The 21,206-nt window shown below is 60.2% G+C and overlaps 1 protein-coding gene across 3 annotated transcripts in view; it reads right to left on the reverse strand.

Annotated features, from left to right (window-relative positions):
* Positions 1-20,041, reverse strand: part of PCDH1 (protocadherin 1) — a 53,719-nt gene extending 33,678 nt beyond the window's left edge. For 2 of the 3 annotated variants that reach the window (XM_042790096.1, XM_042790098.1), the window contains exons 1-3: positions 19,674-20,041; positions 13,140-13,954; positions 9,332-11,524 (exon numbers count right to left, since the gene is read on the reverse strand). In XM_042790096.1, the coding sequence (XP_042646030.1) occupies positions 9,332-11,524; positions 13,140-13,954; positions 19,674-19,737 (3,072 nt within the window). In that variant the 5' untranslated portion in view covers positions 19,738-20,041. Of the gene's footprint in view, positions 1-9,331; positions 11,525-13,139; positions 13,955-19,065; positions 19,149-19,673 lie in introns of those variants that run through there. The other variant, XM_042790097.1, reaches the window with a different exon arrangement.
* Between the last annotated feature and the right edge of the window lie 1,165 nt (positions 20,042-21,206).

Genomic DNA, 21,206 nt, shown 5'->3' on the forward strand with positions numbered 1-21,206 from the left:
TCCAAACAAGAACTGCCAATTCTGGACAGGATTACTAGTGGACTCAAAGGCCCAGCTTTCTGATCTACCAATCTGACAGTTTTCTAGGGTCGCCTCCATCACAGCTATTGTGGTTGCACAAGGCACATTAGCAACAGGGCTGACAGTTCTGGTCCATGTGATGTTCATGAGGTCTCGTTTGATGGCTGTGCTCTGCCCACAAATCCTTGTGCCCATCCCAGTGTCTGAAGTGAGGGTTGTTCCCAACAATCCTTTAGCTCTCTCACTGTTGACAAATGAAGCTACAGAAAGAACCCACAACTGGAGGAAAGATGCATCGTAATCCACGTGAATCACACCTCCCAAAACCAGGTATTATCTGAAAAGCAACTACTCACTCTTGAAAGTGGCTGTTTGCATGGCTTCCACTGCTGACAACTAGCAAGAGCTGACCTTGCAGTCAGAAGAGAGGTGCTACAAGTCCTGCTGAAATAATGATAGCAGAACAGCCATCCTAAAAAGGACATCAGATCCCAAGGCACTATTTAATGAATAAATTTGGGTAAAATGTGGGCTGACTCCACATAGGTGCCCTGAAGCCTCCTGAAATTTGCATGATGCTCAAAGAAGCCGCCAAAGCCTGGTGCCAACCTGCCTGGTCAGATCGAATTTATCTAACTCATAGCAAGATCTAACGCAATTAGAAACCCATTTAGACAGCCTCAGGACAGAGATTGCCTAACCTCTCAGCCTATCAGAGCTCTGAGCCCATCAAGGATGTGCAATTTGGCTTTTCTTTGGTTGAAATGAAGACTGGAAAGGAAAATATGGAAATAAATCATCTGAGGGGTGAATCATAAAATCTAAAGGGGTCATAATCTTTATGGAATAATGTCTAAATTGGACTGACCGTGGTGTCCTGAAATGTCTATCACCTTCAAGCTGATAACAGAGCCATTTTGTAGATAGTTGGTATAGAGCAGAAATTGCTCGGGACACAGAAGGAGGTCTCATAATCACATTAAAACCATCTGAAGATCCCAGGGAGAAAAAGGTTCCAGGACTGGGAGTAACACTTGAATAAAGCCCTCGAGGAATCCAGCAGCTGTAGAGTGGGAAAATAACGCTGGGAAAATAATGAGCTAATCTGGCTCCCAGTTGCACCCAGTGGAGCTGACAGATAGTATTGAAAGCTCTGGGGAGAGCAGGGGGTCCCAAGCCGTAGACTCAGGACTCTAAAAGGGAGACAACCAGGAATGCTTCAACAGAAGACTTTGCATGGAAAATTGTCAATTTGTTGAAATCAAATAATTTCTCAAGGGAGTTTCTTGCTTCAAAGTTGGGGCAGGGGGGATATCTTTGCTGACATGGAAAAATGAAAAAATGATGCTCTTGCAAATGTAACTTTCACTTCAGAATTCAAGCCAAGTATTAATTATGAAGCTAAATTTAAAAAGGTCATTCAGAATTGCGCCTTTAGAAATTATTAGGAAAAAAATATATATCTTTGTACATATATATCCGTTGATTGATTCGAGCCAAAATGGAAAAGAAAAATTGACAATTCTTGCTGATTTGTTTTCAAATGGAAAATTTCCCTCTGATGGCAACCCTGTTTTCTAACCACCTCTATTTCCATAGGCAAAGGGCAGAAGCTTTTCCCGTTTGGTAAAGGTATTCCATAAGTCTGTGTACCAACACACTCCAGCCATTGGCAGAGCCCTCACTTTAGTGGTCTGTAACCAACCTGCACCTACCGATGCATGATGATACTGGGTCAGACAAGCCTTCATTTGGAGAGATCAAACAGGTAAGACAAGTAATACTGTCAGGCTTGTTAAGGCCACTTATCTTACTTGCACTGGTCTGGCACTACCACTCTTACTGGCACAGGACCCCTGCTATGGATGAGCTGAGGACACCTTGCTTACCCTGCCCTTAAATCCTGGGTGAGCTGTGAAGTCCTTGGGCCAGATCTTGCAGATCATGGCTCAAGAAAAATTTTCTGAACATTAGAAAAGGTTTCTGAGCTCTATTCTCTGGGCAAGAGACATCCTGATAGTCCCTAATAAACTGTCATCTACTTGAAATCCTTGGAGAAAAAAAAAAAAAAAAAAAACAGCCCAAGCTCCTCCAGGCACTCCCAGGGCTTTGAATCACAACAACCCCAAAGGTCTTGCCCAGCCTGAATAATAATGAAGGGCTCTTCAAACATCTGAAATACTGATTTTGCTTTCTACTGGGCTTGAGTGCTTTTGATGAAGAAGCAGGAAGATTAACAGATTAGTGTAAGAGGAACATCAGACACCACATTAGCAAGACATTTAGAGCAGGATCTCAGTCCCGAGCTCAGACAAGAAGTTCCCCCCACAGCAGGGATGGATATCTGTCAGAGCCTCCCAAGCAGCAGCTCTGCAGCTGCTCAAGAGCATCAGGGAGTTTGGAGCATGTGAAAAACAGGGAGCTGAATAGCTCCAGGCTTTTGGGTTGCTCGGGCCTTTAGAGATGTCTCAGAGGAGCTGAATCAGGGCACTCTGCTCAGACAACTTCAGAGTAGGATCAGTTCCAAGGGAGAGGCGGTGATTCGCTGCCCTCCCAAAATGATGGCTCTAAAGACAGCTCTGATGAAACCTGCCAAGATCTGCAGCTGCCCAGCCGTGCCATGTTTAGATAGTAGATCAGGAGGCAGGTATTTTGCAAGTGAAGAGGTGCTCAGAAGGGTGTTTACCTCCCGGGGCAGGGGCATCTTTAGGGATCTTTGGGCAGGATCCACAAGGCATGGCTGTAAATGCCAAAATAGATGTAAATGATGAGATAACGTTCGAGGTTTCTCCTGCCCTGTAGCAGGTCACTGCCACAAACCTACTCTCCCACCCACTCTTTCCTGTGAGCATCTGAAGGACTGAGGCAGTAAACAGCTTACACCGCAGGGAGACGTTGATGCAAAACAACAAGGAGGTGTTTTTAAGGGATCTTGGGGAGTTGTTTTTCCCTTCCTTTGTCTGACCTCCTATTCCTCTTGTGCTCTCAACCACAGAGTTGAGCTGGGAACCCCACTAGAAAAAGAAACCTACACTATGGGTGCGATATGAAAAGCAGGTCCTCAAGGGTGCAGAGTGAGACCGACAGGGAAGTCCAGAAAGAGAGAAGACAAGGTCAACTGGGGATCTACTGGGGAGAAGCTGAGTGGGTCTGAGTCGCAGCTGACCATGGCTCCCAGAGGTGAAACCAAGACTGAGCTTTGCCCAGGTTGGACTGACGGACGCTGCAGCTAGAGCCAGCAGTAACAAGAAGAGGGGGACCGAGGTACCAGAGGTGGATTGTTTCCCTACAGCCAGGTGCCTCCTCACCCATGTTCAATCCTCCTCTGCCTCAGCCAAGCAGACTGTGCTTCCTGGGGCACCGAAGGAGCAGGAGACTGTGGGGAGAGTCCCTTTCGGATTAATCTCCATCGATCATCTTGGTTTCTCCCAAGAACCTGGGTTGTGTAACTGCAGCTTGGATGGACTGGCTTGCAGGGCACTACGTAGGAGCACAGCTCGCTCATGGAGATGGGCTGTGCCTGGGGTTTCATGGGCAGGTGCTCTCACACGCCAGGTATGCATGGGGACACAGGGCGGAGGGGAGGAAGGTGCTTTGGGCTTGGCACAGTGCTCAGCTCCAGGGGCAGCGTTCGAAAGAACATGTCAACAAGACAGAGATTTGGCAGGGTACCGCAGGGACTGGATGTCCAACATCCCACAAACCATAAAGGGGAGCTCCTGCTCTTTGCGACCCACCCCGGCACAGCCCCACGCAGGGCAGCGGAGCTGCACGGCAAGTGCACGCAATTCACACGGGGGTCTTGGGTGGGCGCCAGCTCCGGGAACACAAGCCCACAGCACCCACCTCTTCGCAGCTGCCCCACGCTCCCTCCACAGCTGCCATCCCCTTGAGCTGACACAGTTCCCAGGGACGGAGCAGGTCTTTGCCCCTTTGCTCCACCCATCCTTTAGCCCTCGCTCTCCCCCGCAACACCCCACCCCACCCTGCCCTACATCACGCACCCTCTCATTACCCCAGCCCCCTCTCCATCCCATCCCAGAACATCCCAGCTCTGTCCTCACCCCGGAGCACCCCACCCTCCACCACCTTCAGCTGCATCCCACCCTCCGCCCTCCACCCCATCCACAGCCTCGTGGCTGCTCTCTTGGTGGAGGGACCACAAAGTCCCCAGGGACACACCCCAGCACGGCATCGGGTTTTGCCCCAGGATTTGGGTGACTGATTTAGCAGGCTGCAGGGCTGGGCCCGTTCCAGGCTGGTCTGTGTGCTCAGGGAACAGCACTGCAGCTGAGAGCCCGGCCGAGCGGGCAGAGCAGTGCTGGGAATATCAATCAGCGCGGCTTGGACCGGGCGGCTGCCCACACAGCCAGCGCTTTCATCGCCCAGAGGATCCACAGCTCGGCTGTTGGAGCCAGCCCGGGGACTCAGCCCTGTGCTGCAGAGAGCTCAGCATCTCTCTGTACTGGGGCCAGCAGACAGCCGGTCAGGAGAGACTGATGGGGAGGGGAAAGCGACAGCGAAGGGGGAGGTCGCTGCCTGAGCAGAGCAGGGGGAGAGATCAGGAGAGAGGGATGGAGAGGAGCAGATATAATTGTAAAAGAAAAGCGAGGGGCAGGGGGGCAGAAAAAAAGAAGTCCCCCAGATCCAAGCTAGGGAAGCCCATGTTCACCACAGGTAAACGCTACCTCCAAGGGCATCAGGCAGGGAGAGCTTGGGGGTCTGAGAATTGAAAAGGAAGAAGAGGGCAGGGGGGCATGGACAGCATCAGGCTCAGTAGGGTGGAAAGAGGGGAAGTGACCAGAGCTGCAAGCCACCCAAGCAGCCCAGCCCAATGTGAGCAGCCCCAGGCAGGTAGCACAGGCCCGGTGAGGCTTCAAGGAAGCAAAAGATGAGGTCCCAAGCTCTGGTGTGGCCACGGATTGTCAGGCAGGAGAGAGCCGATGCTTGGTGGGATGGGGACAGTAAGCGCCGCTGCCTCCTTGCAGACACACTGCTTACAGAGGAGTCGTCACCTGCACGCTGTGTACACCCCCGCCGCCACCTCCCGCCGCGTACAGGCTGTGTACACCCCCCTACCACCGCTCCACACAGCACAGCTTGTGCATAACCCTGTGCTGCCTCTCCCTGGGGTACCGGCTGTGTACCCCGCCGTGCCTCCTCCCGCTGCGGTACGGGCTGCACCCACCCCGCTGCCACCTCCTCCGGGGACAGGGGCTGTACCCCCCCCTGTGACACCCCTTCCCGGAGGGGACACAGGCTGTACCACCCCGCCACACACACACACACACACAAATCACCTACCCCTTCCACACAGCCTGTACATGTGCCACCGCCGCCCCCCGCCACAGAGTCCGCGCCACCCCTCCGTGGGGTACCGGCTGCGAGCGCCCCGCTGTCACCTCCTCCCGCAGCACAGCCCACGCACACCCACGCTGTGCAGGCCGGGCTGTACCGTGGGGTCGCTCATCTCCTGTGGCTGAAGCTCTTCATTTCGAGGTCCCAAACGCCCCACGGTGCTCTCCCGGGCGTAGGCACCCCTCTCTGCCATAAACCAAAGTCCCCCAGCACCAGATCTGCCAGGAGCCATCGCGCATTCTCACGGGGCTTCTCTTGCCTCCCTCGTGGGGCTCTCAGCACCCCCACCAACCCCCCAGAAGCCAGCACGGCGTACAACCTGCTCCTCGCCCCCTCTTGTGCTCCCCCAGCTCCCACAAGCACCCCACTGATGCTCACGAGCCACTGTGTGTTCATAGTTACTTTGCAGAGCTCAGCCACTCTCCGCAGCACAGCCAGGGCTCAGCCCCTGCCCTGCAGCCCCCCAGGGACCTCACCGACACACTCCCCCCTTCTCTCTCTAGACACCAGAGCCAAATCTTTACCAAGTGCAGTTGATCCTAAGAGCTGATTGGCAGTGACTGGGAGCTGCTCCCAGGCTCCTGTCTTCCTGCAAGTGGGGAAAAACAGGGCAGGTCCCCCATGAACCCTCAGCTCCATCTGCAGCTCGTTGCTGGATCCATTTATCAGCTCATTCCACGTGAACAACCTTGAGAAAATCCACTGACCCAGGACAGTAGGAGACTTTCCCAGACATCTGCCAACACCTAAACCTGCAATTTATGGAGACTCGAAGCTAAATTCTAAAACAAGACAATTTAACTTTTGCCCATTACAGTTACAATATTCCTCTTATTCTGCCCCCCCCCCCCCCCCCCCCCCAGAGAGTAATTAATACTGCACCCTGCTCCTGAGCCTGCAGTCAGGTGCGATCACCTCTGCAGAGCTCGCAGTAGCACACTGAGGCTAACACCACTCCAGCCAGCTTCTGGGGTGGTGGGTGGGCTGCAAGGACCCAAAACAGTCTTAATTTTGTGCAGCCAGGGAAAGAAGTAGCATAGCCCCCCCCCCCCAGTATAAAAGAGGCCCAAAGGATGGAGCCTGGGAGACGGGCAGAAGAAAGAGATGGTCCCCACGCCAGCAGCTGAGAGGTTGCATTCTCACCCCAGGTTCATCAAAGAGCTGCCGAGGACAAAGAAGGAAGAGAAACTTCTCTCAGAAGGTTCCCAAAGGGAAGCAGATAGCAATGCTGAGCCAAGCCCCCAGACTGCCCTGCCCAGCCCTGCAGGGACTAGTTATTTAGGTGGTTGCCGCTGTCTCCTTTCCATCTCTGCAGCCATCGCATCTCCCCGCAGGTCCCAGCCCTGCCTGCCTAGGAGGCCCAGACGCTTCCTGGATGGTTCAAGATAAAACCTTATGCTGTTAGCAAAACAAACTAGGAGGCTGTGAGAGCCAAGGCTGGCACAGGGCTGAAACCACCGAAGCCAGAACCACTGGTTTCCCCGGATGATCTAATCTCTCCCAGCGCCAGAGCGCTTCTTCTCCAGCAGCCTGGTACAGCCAGTTGGAGCCCCTGGGGAAGAGGTGAAGCTGGTGTGACAGGCGCAGGGATGTCTGCTCCAAATTGAAAGAAAAACCATGAGAAAGAGGAAGGGGTGGCTGTGGAGGGGGGGTCCCTGAGATGTGATGCTTGGCTGGAGGGAGGGGGGTGCAGGACAGCCCCATCCAGGGCCTGGGGAAGGGGTGCTGCACTGGTCCTGCCTACCAGGAGCCATCCTCTCTCCAGCCCACCAGAGACAAAAGCCTGAGTGAGCCCCACGGCAGCAGCATCACCCCTAACCTGCCTGCCAGGAGGGGCAGAGCCAACTTTATGGGGAGCATGGCCGCCCGGCTCCATTTCCCTCCCGCAGCCCCGCTGCCGCCAGCAAGCCTGTCTGGGAGAACTTCTTCGCTGCCAAGGTGCCCGCTGCAGCCTGGGGTGGGGGGGAGCACCATGCCTCGGGTGCTTCCCCCCCAGCGTTGCTGATGCAGCGAGGCTCCGTCTGCAACCGCATGCGTCCTCATTCCAGCACCGTGGCGGGCGAGAGGCGGGCATCTTCCAGCCCTCGCCGGCTCATGCGAGCCAGGAACCGTGTGGCAGGGATCTGCTCCTCCACGCACCGGCTTTGGGACATGGGTGGGTCTCCAAAGGATGTGAGGATGAACCAGGAGAAGCTATGCAGGGGGTTGTCGGGGTAGAAGAAAGCTGGGCTGGCAAGTCCTTGGCTCGGACTGCCTCCACATCCACACATGTACATGTGTGTGTGTATGTACACGCATGTGTTGTGAACCGTGTCCTGGAGGAAGCTGTCTCCTTAGAGGGCCGGGCAGTGAGTGGAGATGGGAGATGTCAATCTGGGGAGCGGGGCCGGTACCATGAGGCCTCTGGACTGGGGCATGGTGGAGGGCTTGGGGGGAGATGGCTGGCCCATGTGAGCATCACTTCTGGGAGCTGCAGGGCCTGGGTGCTCTGGTGGCCAAGGGCGTGGAAAAGATGCCTCGGGAAACTGCTGGGAGCAAAAGCGTCTTCAGGGGCAGCAGGGAAAATAAGGCACAACTGGTCAAAAATAGAAAACTTTATTGAAGTCAAATCCAACAGGGCAGCTGAGCTCAGCCCCACGGCAGGAGCCCAGCCTGCCGCTCACCAGGATACAAAGGGAGCAGGGGTCTCCATAGGGCACATAGGGTACAGCACGGTGGGGGAGTGGGTGGTCCTCACCCACGGGACCCCAGGAAGAAGGCAAAGCCACAGGCACTCATCCCCCCTCTCCCTCCCTAGCTAGTTAAGGATAGACCCGACAGGCGCCAAAGCAGAAACGTGATGCAAGCTAACTGGTCAGACAGCCCGAGGAAAGAGGGTCCTACAAGCTCCAGGCTCATCCCACGACCTCCTGGGACAGCTCCAAGCTCCAGTGCACACCAGCAAGCAGCCCTTCCCAGGCGGCAGCCAAGACCTACCTCCACCCTGCCCCGCACTCAGCAGAAACCCCCCCGGCTAGACCAAGAGGCAGTGACCCGACCGCAGCACGCAGCAGAGACCCCAGTGCCCCACTCCCCCCAGCCCTGGCACACGGCCGGACCCACGCTGCCCGGACGGGGCACCCTGCCCGCCGGGATCCGCTCTCCCTCCCGGCAGCGGCTGCAGCACGGCTCCCGCAGGGCCGTAGCTCCGGGCCCGATGCTCGCGCTAAGGGAAGCCCGGTTTGCACCGCGCCGGCTATGGCAGAGGGCCCAAGCCTGGGGGAAACCAGCCCGAGCCTGGGAAAAAGGCAGAGCTTTGCTCCTCCACCCAGCCCCGCCTGCCTGGGCAGCCACAGCGGGTGCAAAACTCCCTCTTTCAGGTGGCTTTGCGCCGGGATGGTGCAAGGTTCAGCCGCACCAGCAGAGCCGGGCTGGCAACAGCAAGGCCAGCGCCTTCCTCGCTGCTCCCCGGACAGGGGCAGGGCTGGAAATTGGCTGCCCGGAGCTGTGGCAGGAGCAGGAGCAGTCTCTCCTCCCCACGAGTCAGGCCAAGTGGAGAGATGGATGGGAGGGTGGGCATTGCCCTCCTCGGTACTCTTAGAGCCGGTCCCCAAAGGGGACCCGGGGTGGGTGGGATTCCCTCCCTGGAGCTCCACATGCAGAGGCACACGCATGCAACGCCCTTCACATCGCCATCACCCAGGGAGCACCACCAGGACCCAGCCCCGGGCGCTCTGACAAGGGCTCCGATGGTTTTTGGCCTCCCCCCCCCAACCCCACCCCACCCCATCCCCAACCCCTCCCCACCCCACGACATGGCTCCGTGGCTCAGCTCCGGGGTAGTCCTCCGCCAGCCCCCCAGGCCACGCATGCAGGGCTTGGGGCCAGTCCACGCTCACTCCCACACCTCTGTCCAGATGGCTCCCCGGTGCAGGGGGGGGGCCGCTGCCGGCCTCAGGATGAGCTCTCCTACCTGCTTGTTGGTGTATTTCTGGGGATTGGTGCGGTAGCTGTAGTCCGAGTACTGCTCAGAGCCCGTCGAGTTGTTGTCCCCGGTGCCAACAAAGGTGTTGGTGGCTGGCAGGTCCTGCACCACTTGGTGCTTCTTGGAGGCGGAAGGCGACTGAGGCTGCAGCTGGATGGAGGGTAGCGGCGAGTTGGAGCGGTAGTGGCGACCCAGGTCCGGGCTGCCTGGCGGGTAGTTGAGGGGCAGATGGATTCGGGGGCTGTCGCTGACAGAGTCGTTCATGAGGTTGAACTTGAGCGATTTCTGCAGCCCCGTCTCCTCCTCATCCTCCGTGGGCTTGGGTGGCTTCGGAGACTTGCTCTTCTTCACCTTGCTCTTGCTCTTACTACTCTTGCTGGCCTGCTTGGGTGCGTACAGGTCCTTGGTCTCCTTCTTGCCCGCCTGGTAGCCGCTCTTGGCCTCCCGCTGCCGGCAGTAGCGCACCAGGACGACCAGCACGATGACCAGGGTGACGGCCACGATGCCAGCTATGACTCCGAAGAGGATGTTACTTCGCTGCTTGCTGCGCTCGTATTCGGGATCTCCGGCGATGTCTATGTCGAGTGGTGTGTCCAGGCTGTGCCCCACCAGCGTGTCCAGCAGCGTGCGGTTGGCCAGCGTCTCGTTGACGTAGAAGTGCACCAGCGCCGTGCCGTGTCGCGAGGGCTTGCCCTTGTCGTTGACGCGCACTACCAAGCGGTGCAGGCCATGGTGCTTGCGCAGGATCTCCTTCTCCAGGGTGATGTCTCCACTGTGTGGGGAGATCTGGAAGAGCTCGAAGGGGTTGCCTCCTGTGATGCTGTAGGTCAGCTCCGCGTTGACGCCGGAGTCAATGTCCTCCGCCTTGACCTTGCTCACCTGCTGGCCGGGGCTGGTGTGGGGCAGGATGTGTTTGTAGGTGGCATTGGAGGGTGAAGTGATGAAGGGGGCATTATCATTCTCATCCAAGACGTTGATGGTCACCCCCACGTAGGCAGAGCGGGGAGGATCCCCACCATCCACCGCCTTGAGTCGGAAAGTGTACGTGCTCTGCTGCTCCCGGTCAAAAGAGATGCTGGAGAGGATGGTGCCAGTGCCATTCTGGATGACAAAATCTCCGTTGTCCTGCTCCACCGACAACTGGATGCGGGCGTTTTCTCCTTTGTCAGCATCGATCACCGTCACCATGCCCACAGGGCTGAGGGGCGGCATGTTCTCCATCACTGAGAAGTTGTAGCCGCTCAGCATGAACTTGGGGTCGTTGTCATTCCTGTCCATGACGTTGATGGCTACAGACGCTGTGCCCTTGAGGCTGGGGCTGCCCTTGTCGGCCGCCACCACCAAGAACTCGTAACGCTCCCGCTGCTCTCGGTCCAGCACCGCCTTCACCCGGATCTCCCCGGAGTCGGGGTCAATGGTGAAGGAGCCCTTGGAGGAAGGGTCCGTCACCAGGGAGTAAACCAGCTTGGCGTTGGAGCCACTGTCAGCATCGCTGGCGCTCACCTCCATCACCAGGTCGTCGGGCTCGTTGTTCTCGGGGAAGGCCACCTCAGTGAAGCTCTGGCTGAAGACGGGCGCATTGTCATTCACGTCCACCACCTGCACCTTCAAAGAGTTGGTGCTGGAGAGGGGCGGGTTCCCCGAGTCCACCGCCACAATCTCGATCGTGTAATCCTTCACCGACTCATAGTCTAGCGGCGTGGTTGTCTGTAGGAAGTATTTCTTCTTGCTGTCACTCCCTGTTTCACTAGCCTGCCGCAGCTGGAATGGGACATCGCCAGCCACCACGCAGGTCACTACGGCATTTTCGCCCTCATCTCGGTCGGACACCTGCACCAGAGCCACTGCTGTCTCTACTGGCACGTCCTCCGAGATATTCGCCATGCCATCCTGGTGCGTGACGAGCCCAATGCCCCGAATCTCTATGGAGGGCGCGTTGTCATTCATGTCCTTAATGGTGACCACCACCTGCGTGCGGGCACTCTTGGGGTTGGCCCCCTTGTCCTTGGCCATGACAGAGAACTTGAGGATGTTGACGTCCTCACGGTCGATGGGCCCCTGCACGGTGATGAGCCCCGTGGCGCGGTCCAGGCGCAGCAGCCGGCGCACCATGTCGGAGGCTTGGTGGAAGGAGTAGTCGATTTCGGCGTTGGCGCCCTGGTCCGAGTCGTTGGCTTTCACCTGCGGCATGGAGGGAAAAACGGTGAGCAGGAGGGCCAGGCGACGCAAGCCCCTCTGCCAACTGCCGCGCTGCCCGCTGTGGCCTCCTCTGGGGATGGCTCGGGGAGCGGGGCGGGGGGAAAAACCAGGATTTCCTCTTCTGGGGCCAAGGACTATGGGGCAAAGAGCCTGGGACCGGCAGAGCAGCTGGGAGCGGCTCTCCAGCACGGAGTCTTTTCCTCGCTCTTCCAGCAAAACCGGCTGGGCCGGTTGGCCATGCTCCCCTCCAGGCCAGCTCCGGCACGCAGGGAATCCTCCGGGAACCCATGCGGCTGCGGAGAGAGATGTCTCTGGCTGTGCCGGCTCCGCAAAACCCTCCCCAAAGAGGGGTTCGAGCAGCCGCCTGGCCGAGGTGAGGATGAGGAGGAGGGAGGCGAGGATGCGCGGAGCTGCAGCAGCTCCATCCCGGCATTCAGGGACGTGGCCAAGCAGGGACCGGGGCTGCCTAAGCTCTGCATGGCACCAGCCATCCCTGCCCACCCGCCAGGAGCTCTACATTCACATAAACCTGCCTCTACGCCTATTATTTGCTTTCTAAAGAAGATGAGGTTTGTCTAACATTTGCCTCCCTAATCGGCTCTCCGAGCAGCCTCTTCTCTGCACCATTTGCTGCTCCGCCGTTATCTTGCTCAGCAGATTTGGATGGAGAACGAAAGTTGTTAAATGTAAATTCCACCTTTTACCTCCACTCACAAAAAAGGCGGAAGTCATTTTCCCCCTGAAAGATAAAAGCTGAGCAATGGCAGCAGCGGCGTCTCAGCCCATTCTCCTCCCGGCCGTGCGGCTCCCTTATCTGCTTCCAACTTCCATTCTCTTAACAGTGAAAAATGAATTCTTAAAAAATTCACATCAGAATTAGCAAGCAGATGAGAGCTGGCCGCGCTCCGCTTATTAAGATGGCAGCTGCAGATAAACAGATGTCGGCTACTATCATCTCAATGCCCCCTCCAAGCCAAATCCACTGAGATCCACACCTTCGGGGGCTCTCCGGGCCAGTTTGCACTGCCGACTGAGATGGGGCAGAGCCTCTGGCCCCTGCACACAGCAAGGCACCCCCGGAGTCTTGGGCAGCCCACCCAGACAGGCAGCAGCGGGGATGCTGCCTGCCCCCCATCTCCCGTGCGAGCCCAGGTTTCCATGGAGCAGCCAAGGGAATGCACCTTATGAAAGGGTCTATGTCTTGTCTGCGGGCAGCATTGAGGCTGGTCTGGCGTGAAGCCAGACTCCCCGTGGATCTCGTGGGTCCCAGCCCTCCCCGTAACCCGGAGCCTTGCTCCCCCATACCCACCAGCCCTGCTGCTGCTGCCCCTCAGTCGTGTCCTGCAGCTCCCGCTCTGGCTGCACCTTCCCCACGCATCCTTTCCAACCTTGTTTTAGCAGATGTGACACCCCAGGGACCTGATTGCCCACTGGCCCCGGGGGACACTGCGGGCTCCTATGGCTTGCAACCCTTCTGGGCTTCCTCCTCCCTTGAGGAACCATGGCAGCAAGCAGCTGTATAAATGCTCCTCGGATTGTCCCTGCTGGGACCAGGCAGGAGGGGAGCTGGAGAGGAGAAGGAAGCCCTCGCACTCACCTGGAGGACAGAGTGCCCCACGGGGCTGTTTTCGGAGAGCTCGGCCTCGTAGAGGGCCTTCTCGAACTTGGGCGCGTTGTCATTCATGTCCAGGATGGTGATGCGAAGCAGGGCGCTGCTCGCCCGTGGTGGGTTGCCTCCGTCCTGCACCTTGATAGTCAGATCGTAGGAGTCCCACTGCTCCCGGTCCAGGTTCCCCATGACAATCAGCTGCGGCTGCTTCTCATCCTGATCCTCCGCCACCTGCAGCCCGAAGAGCTCCTGTGCCTCCGGACCAGCCGTCAGCTCGTAGGAGGCAACGCCGTTGGGGCCCGAGTCCCGGTCCATGGCCAGGGGGATGGGGAAGAGCGTCCCGATGTTGGTGTTTTCAGGGATGGAGAGGGTGAGAACGGGCGAGGCAAAGTTGGGGGTGTTGTCATTGATATCGAGCACCTCTATCTGCCCCTCGAGCAGGCGCGGGCTGCTGTTCAAGATCAGGTCAGTGATGGACACTTCGAACTCCAGGAAGCAGGGCTGTCCGGGCAGGAGGTGCTGGCACTCACGCAAGCTCTCCCGGTCGATGGAGGTCTCTGTGGTGTAGATGTCCCCGGTCTTGCCATCCACACGGAGGTACGGGGCCCCCACTTCCAGCTTGTAGAGGTGTCCCACATCCGGGAAGCCGTAGTCGGAGGCCAGGCTCCCTATGAGGGTGTTGGGGGGTTGTTCCTCCTGCACTTTGTAGACCACACGTGTCCCAGAGACCAGGGCAGGGAGCTGGAAGAGGAGCCACAGGCCCAGGCAGGATGCCAGTGGTTTCATCCTGCGCTGCAGGGGAGCTGCAAGGAGACACAGACACTGGAGGTTAGGCAGCCCCAGGCCCTGGCGCATCCTTTTGGGTGCAGCCCCGGTGCCATGCAGCATTGTGCACAGTCCCAAAGCAGCACCCCCCCCCCCCCAAAAAAAAAAAAAAGAAGGGGCTGCAGGGGCTCGCCTGGCAGAGCTGGCCCCAGCCGTGGTCTCCTGGCAGCCTCTGCCAGCCAGTGCCCAGGAGGACTGGCCCCAGCTTGCAAAGTTCCTGCAACGCCCTGCTCGAGGGAGCAGCCCAGTCATTGAAACCTCAGCCCTGGCTTCCTGTCGCCTGCAGGGAGCCACTCCTGCCACTGTCCACCCTCTTCATCACCACGCAAACTGTAATTAGACCCAACGAGGCACACTAACAGGGTGGACGGCACGCAGCCTGCTGCCAGCAACCCGATGGGAGCCGGCCAGGCTCAGAGACAGCTTCTCACCACAGAAACACAGGAGCATTGTGTGCCACGCACTGCAGGGGCACTGCCTGCCACGCACGGCAGGGCCACAGAGGCACTGCACGCATCTGCCAGCCCTGCAGAAACAGGAGCACTGAAAGGGGGGGCAGGGGCTCCGGCTGCTCTGCAAGGATGCGGGGCTGTCACCCACCGGGCACCACAGGGACACGGGGCACTGCCAGGACACAGAGCTACCTCACACCCATCACCACAGGGATTCAGGGCACTGCCTGCACTGCAGGAGCACCACCCGCCCGTCGCTGCAGGGATGCAGGGCGCTGCCACGGCAGGGACGGAACAGCACGGCACTGCCAGCCTCGCACTGCAAAGGTCCGAAGGCACCACCCAGCCAGCACCGCCGGGATTCAGGAGCCCTGCGCATCACCCATCCCGCACTGCACGCGGGGCACTGCCCTCCACCCGTGCCCCTCGCAGGAAGAGGGTCGGAGGGACGCGGGCTCCCTGCCCGCCCCGCAGGGCAGCGCAGACCTCCCCCCCCACGGGGCAGACCCCCTGCCTCCCCGCCGAGCAGCAGCACTGCACAGCCCCAGCACACTGCAACGGTAGGCACAGCATCTCCCCTCGGCCGCGCAGTCACTAAGGCAACCCCACACCCTGCGCCAGCAAATATTGTTCCCTTCGCTCACTGCAGACATACTGCTCCTTCCCGTTCCCTCCCACTCCAGACTGGGACACTGCACGCACTGGGTGCCCACCCTGCCTTTCCCCACCCCCCCCCCGCCTCCCTGCCAGTGCCAACATCCACCCCGCTCGCTGCAGAGGCAGTGCCCAGAAGCACTGCCCCCCTGCATTGCAGAGACGCACACTGCACACGCTGCACCGCAGGCACCCAGCCACTGGAAACCTCCTCCCAGTATGCACACACTGCAGAGGCAGTGCCAGGCACGCCGCCAGCCCCGTGGAGACCGTCCCCTTCTGCGCCAAGCCACACGCCCTGTCACCGAGCCCCTGCCTGGTCCTCTGCTTGGCCACCGGCTTTCCCGTCCCTCGCTTTCCGCTCTGGGAGCACACTTTCCTCTTCCAGGGTCCGGGCGCACCCACGCAGCTTCTGCTGAGCCGGGAGCGTGAAGAGGTGCAGCCCAGCTCACCAGCACCCAGAAAGCCCAGTGGGCAGATGCCTGAAAATCAACAGCCACAAGCGCCCGCCACGGCCCCCCAGCAGCAGCCCTCTCTCGCCACTCCTATCGCTCCCTCTCTCCATAGTCTGCACCCAGCCTCCTCCACCATCTCCCCTCCACGGTGCCACAGAGCAAATGCCTCATTCCTGGTTACCTGGGCCATCATACGGCTCCTCAACAAGTGGAGCATCCTGAACTGTCCACCCTGGTACTTTTCACGAGCCAGCAGCTCCCCATCCCTCCACCCCTCCGTTTCCCCATGAACAAGTGCCTCATCGGTAGCACGGAAGAGAGTTCTCCCTCCGCAGGTGAAAATACATCTCTCTTTCTGGAGATGAAACTGTGGTGCTGGAAGCCTAGCTTGGCTCTGCTCCCTGGTCCTGCAAGCATCCTTCATGCAGAGAAGAGGCATTTCCACCTTGCTGAGGGCATGCATAACTGTCCAGACGGGCGCTGTGTGCTGACACCTGTGAGACGTATGTCCCCAGGAGGAAGGGAAGAGGCAAACAAGACTTCTTCCATCCCTGCACAGGGCTGAGGATGATGGAGGAGGTAAGAAACGGAGCAGAAACACAACACACCTTTGCATCGATACAGGCAAAACCCAGCAATGTCTGTACGTGCACACACGGGTGTCTGCACAGAGTGTGCATGTATCCGTGTGTGCACTACGAGTATTCGGGTGTATGTGCACCTGCCCAGAGCACGACTGTGTGTCTAGGAAAAAGCATACATGTGCACACACGTGCACTAGCAGGGTGCGCAGGCGGGCCACACGTGTGTGCACACTGCCAGGAGCACATCCGTGCCTGCACCGGGACAGCCTGTGAGCCAGGCACAAGTTTGCATTCCTGCGCCGAGCACACGTGTGTGTGCACCGAGCAACGTGTGTGCCTGCATGGGGGGGGGGGGGTGGGGTGGGGGGGGGGCCATGTCTGCATGCCCCCGTCACTGCCGGCTGTGCATTTTTGTGGTGTCACCGCGTGCGTGTGCACCCTCCCGGCTGGGTCACACGCCTGCCCACCCGCAACATGCGTGTGCACTCACACCGAAGCCCCCCACGTGTCCACCTGGCTTCACGGGGTGTCCGAACCCGCACTCAGCCTCATCCCCCCCCCGCTGCCCTGCTCTCCCTTTGGAAACGGCTGTGCGGCGAGGAGACAGGGAAGATGAGGAGCCCCCGCTTCTGGGAGGGGGCTCCCGGAGGGTCCCCCAGCTGGGAGAGGCACCCGTGCCCGCTGTTTGCACAAGCCTGTTTGCACTAGGCTGGGCCGTGACTGCGGATGACGTAGCGCCGTCCTGACTAAGCCTTGGCGTGAGGTGGAAGACCGCAGGTAAAGGTGATAGTCCCAACGCGGGGTGATGCCTCACATAGCCCTGACTGAGCAGGGAGGGAGGGCCCCAGGAGTTGGTAACGTCAGGAGCCCTGCGCCAGCCTGGAGGAGGAAGGGAGTCACTCAAAGGTGCTTAGCACCCGTGCTTTCTGCTCCAAAAAAGCGGCTGGAGCCTGAACTCAAGCCCCATTCCCGCAGGCGAAGGAAACCTCCAAAGCGGGGAGGCTGGAGGAGGAGAGGGGTTGTAGATGCAAGCGGGATCATCGCCCCGTAAGGGACTGGCAGCAGGCATGAAGGACCCCGGGTTGGCCGGGGTAAGGAGTCCTGCTTGGCGTCCAGGGGTACGAATGACACAGCGCAGACGTGAGAGCCCAGAGCTGGGTGTGAGGAGGAGGAGAAGGAGGAGGAGGAGGAGGAGGAGGAGGAAGCCTCCACCACCAGGGAAAAGCACGTCTGTGCAGGAGACAGAGGCTTCCCAGGGGCCAGTCCAAGGCATCAGGCTATTTTCCCATGGGATCTAAGGACCATCCCACACTTTCTTCTCTGGTGCCAGGCACCTTTTTCCGACCTGCTGGCAGAGCACAGAGCACTTAAAAATAAAAACCCCTCCCAAAACAACTATTCCTCCTCACACACAATTCTCCCTACGGGGAGAGTGTGAGAGAGACTGAACCACATGAGAGAGGCGTTAGTCATGCTGCTTAATGCATGACTGGGAAGCTCTCGGAGGACAGTGGCATGCAAAATCCGACAGAATTCAGCCATCCCCCCATCCACCCCCCCCCTCCAAAAAAAAAAAAAAAAATCCCTAATGAGAGAGAGGTTATAAAGCGCCGAGAATTTCAGCAACTGCTTGAACAAGCCTGTGCTCCCTGTGATTCCCACAGCCCCTTGGCCCCGTTCCACAGAAGGCAGCACCGCTCCGGGAACGGGCACCAAAGTCCACCCTCTTATTGCTCCCAACGGCTGATTGCGTGGCTCGGAGCCATGCTTACAAGTCCATCCAAACCTTGCACTGAGCACACAAGTACTAATCCCCCACATCCATCCCCCCCCCCCCCCAAGCTCTGCGCTGACGCTCGGAGCTGGGGCAACATCCAAGCAAGCAGCAAATGCTAATCACGGCTCCACTCCGCGCCAGGGGCTGCGATCAAGGGCCATATTGTCCAAAAAACGGCCACTGATGTTCAGTCCTGTATGGAAGGAATGGATGGGCTGAATCCTGGGCATTTTGTGGCACGTCCCACGGTTTCCTTCAGCTCCGGCTGCCACTGCGGCTGCTCGGCATATATGCAGCCTGGGCCCGAGCACCCGGAGCAGAAGCACCCCGCGATGAGGAACCCTGCTTGCTTGCCAACAGCTTTACCCCCAAATCATCTCTTAGGAGCTACACAGTGATGAAAGGAGGGTGAAGCCCGGGGCCCTCCCTCCCCCTGCTTTCTTCTCTACACCCTTTCCAACTCGGGCAGCCAGCAAGGCAGAGAGACCTGTCAGAGCCTCCCCGGGGCTGCAGTCCCCATCCTCCCATCCCGGGGATCCCGCACAGCCCCTCCGCGCCTCTGTCCCCACCCCCCCCCGCCCCCCCGCCACCATCCCACTCGCCATCCCGGCCTGGAGGGGGGGTCTTGGGGGAAGGAAAAAACCTCGCGGGCCTGAAACCCCCCCGGCAGGGCCGCAGGGAGCCGGCAGCAGCGGGAGCGGCTCTCCCCCAGGACTGCAGCCCGGGGGGAGGCTGGGGGGGCTTTGGGGAGGTGGGATAGGGGACCCCCGACCTCGCAGGGTGCCGGAGAGAGCCGCGGCTCCCCCCCCCACCGGGGGGAGGATGGAGGCCGGGCTCGGCTCCCGCAGCACCGGCCCCGGGGGGATGAACGGGGCACTCCCCCGCATACGCACACCCACAGACACCCGCGGAAAACACACGGGAGCCGCTCTCCCCGCACCCGGCTTCGCGCTCAGCCTCGCGTACTGGATGGGGAGACGGGGGGTTTCTGGGGTGCGGGCACCCACGCCCCGCTGCCACACTCAGCCGCACACACCCCCCCCCCGAGCCTGTGAGACACCCCAACGCACACCCCGCTCCCCGCACACGAACGCAGCCGGCTCCCCGACACGCACCCCCACGCCTGTAACCCACAGCCCCGCGGCACACGCACACGCAGAGACACACCGCTACGGGCACAGGCGCGCACGCCTGCCGGAGCCCTCCACGCCGCTCCTCTCGCACGGACATGCACACGGACACGGACACGCACAGCCCCGCTCCCAGCACCCAGTGCTCGCCCCGGCTCCCAGTTCATCCGCAACTTCGCTCGCTCCCACGCAGTAGCGCACCCCGAGCCGCGCTCACCCCCGCGGGCGCACACACCCAGGGGTGGAAGGGGGACACACACCCAGAGCCACCCCCGACAGGAAAAAAATAATAATAAAACAAAATAAATAAAAAAACACACAAAACGCTCTCACCCCGCACACCCACAGCCACCCCACGCCACCCACCCTGCCCGGGTCGGGGCTGGTCCCACTCCGCGCCGCACAACAAGTGGCAGCGCCGGGTGGGACCGGCACCCGGGAGCCGCCCGCCGCCGCTGCCCGCGGAGCTCCGCGCCTCCCGGCGCGGAAGAGGCGCGGAGAGGCGCGGGATGCTCGCCAGCGCCGCTCCCGCTGCCGCCCGGCCCCCCGCTCCCGCAGAGCAGCGGGTTCCCACCCGGGGCATCCCGCACCTCTCCGCAGCTCTACCGCGGCCGCGGATTTCCCGGCCCTGCCGCAGCTCCTTACTTGGATGCGGCCGGCGCTGCGCTCCGTGCCGGCCCTTTGCGCGCTGATCCAGCGGCGTCTGCATCGCCTCCTCCCCGCCGGGACCCGGCTCCCCCCACCCCCCCACCCCCCCCCGGCTCCTCTCGATCGTTATCCACGGATGAAACCCAATTTAAAAAAAAAAAAAATAAATATATAATTTTTTTTTTTTTAAAAAAAGGAGGGTCGGGGGAGGGGGAAAAAAAAAAAAAAAATTATCCCGTGGGAACCGCCTCCCCTCCCCCGGGCCGGGGCTGCGGCTCCTCCGGCGGAGCGGCGGCGGCAGGGCTGGCGGCAGCCCCGGTGGGCAGCTCCGTCCGTGCCCGCCTCCGTCCCTCGGTGTGTGTGAGGATGTGCAAGGGAAGCGCAGCGCAGGCACGGCCCCTTCCCACCCCCCCACCCCCCCACACCCCCCCCCCGCTCCTTCTCTTCTCCCTCCCCGCTGCCTCCGCCTCTCGCCGCCACCACGGGGAGGTGGAGCTCCGGGCTCCTTATCAGATCCCCGGCCGAGCCGAGGGGGCAGCGGCTGCCGGGCCGAGCCGCCCGCCCCGTCTCACCGCCCGGCTCCGGGCTGCAGGCACCTCGCTAAGCCCCGTTAGCAATGGAGAAAAACCCCCCCTCTTTTCTCCCCGCAGCCCCCCCCCCTCGGGACCCCCTCGCCCGCAGGGATCCCGCCGCTCCTCGCCCGCACACGTGTAGGAACGGGTCTCGCCTTTCGCTCTCTCCGCTTGGTGCTTTTATTTATTAATTGAGTCGTTTGGTTTTTTCCACCCGGCGCTTCGCGCCCCTGCAAGCCCTGCTGCACGGTGAAAGGGGGCCCGGCTGGCAGTGTACCCCACTGTGCCAAGGGGAGGGCCCCTCCTCGGCTCCCCCCCCCCCCCCCAGCCGAGCAGGGCTCCTGGCAGGCTGCAAGCAGTGGCTCCTGCAGCCCTGCCCGGGTGAGGCAGTGGGAGCCTGGAAAAGCGACTGTCCCCTCCCGTCCCACCTTGGTGAATCACCCTTTTATTGCAGGGAGCAGAGAGCACCTGCGAGCTCCCGCGGCACCCGCAAGCTGGCCATGCCTTCGCAAGCTGGGCTACCTCAGCTGGCTCCCCGCTGGCCCCGCTGACCCCCGTGGGAGCTCAGATGGGTGAGCGCGAGTCCCAGGGGGCCTGGGGACAGGGTGCTCCAGGGGTCCCCCTTCCCTCGACGCTTCGATCTCTGCGAGGAGGCGCTCCCCACCCTGCGGGCTGGACCTGCAACCCAGCCCTGCGAACGGCCCCAGCGCTCTCAGGCAGAGCTGCCGGGGTGGCTCTCAGCACCCCACGAGGACCGGGGCACCCCAGGGCCCTTCCCCAAGCAGCACCCTCCTCCTCGGCCGGTTGCGGTGCAGCTATCTCCCCGGGATGATGCTGGCAAGCCCTTTCTGCTCGGCCGCAGCGGGAGGATGGGAGCGCGGCTTCCCGCGGAGGTTACGCCGACCTGTTGCGCAGCTCCCCCCGCCGCACACATGCCCAGCTCGGCTGCGCTGACTGC

Source organism: Tyto alba, unplaced genomic scaffold (assembly GCF_018691265.1).
Source record: "Tyto alba isolate M040663 unplaced genomic scaffold, T.alba_DEE_v4.0 Super-Scaffold_17, whole genome shotgun sequence".
Lineage (NCBI taxonomy): Eukaryota > Metazoa > Chordata > Aves > Strigiformes > Tytonidae > Tyto > Tyto alba.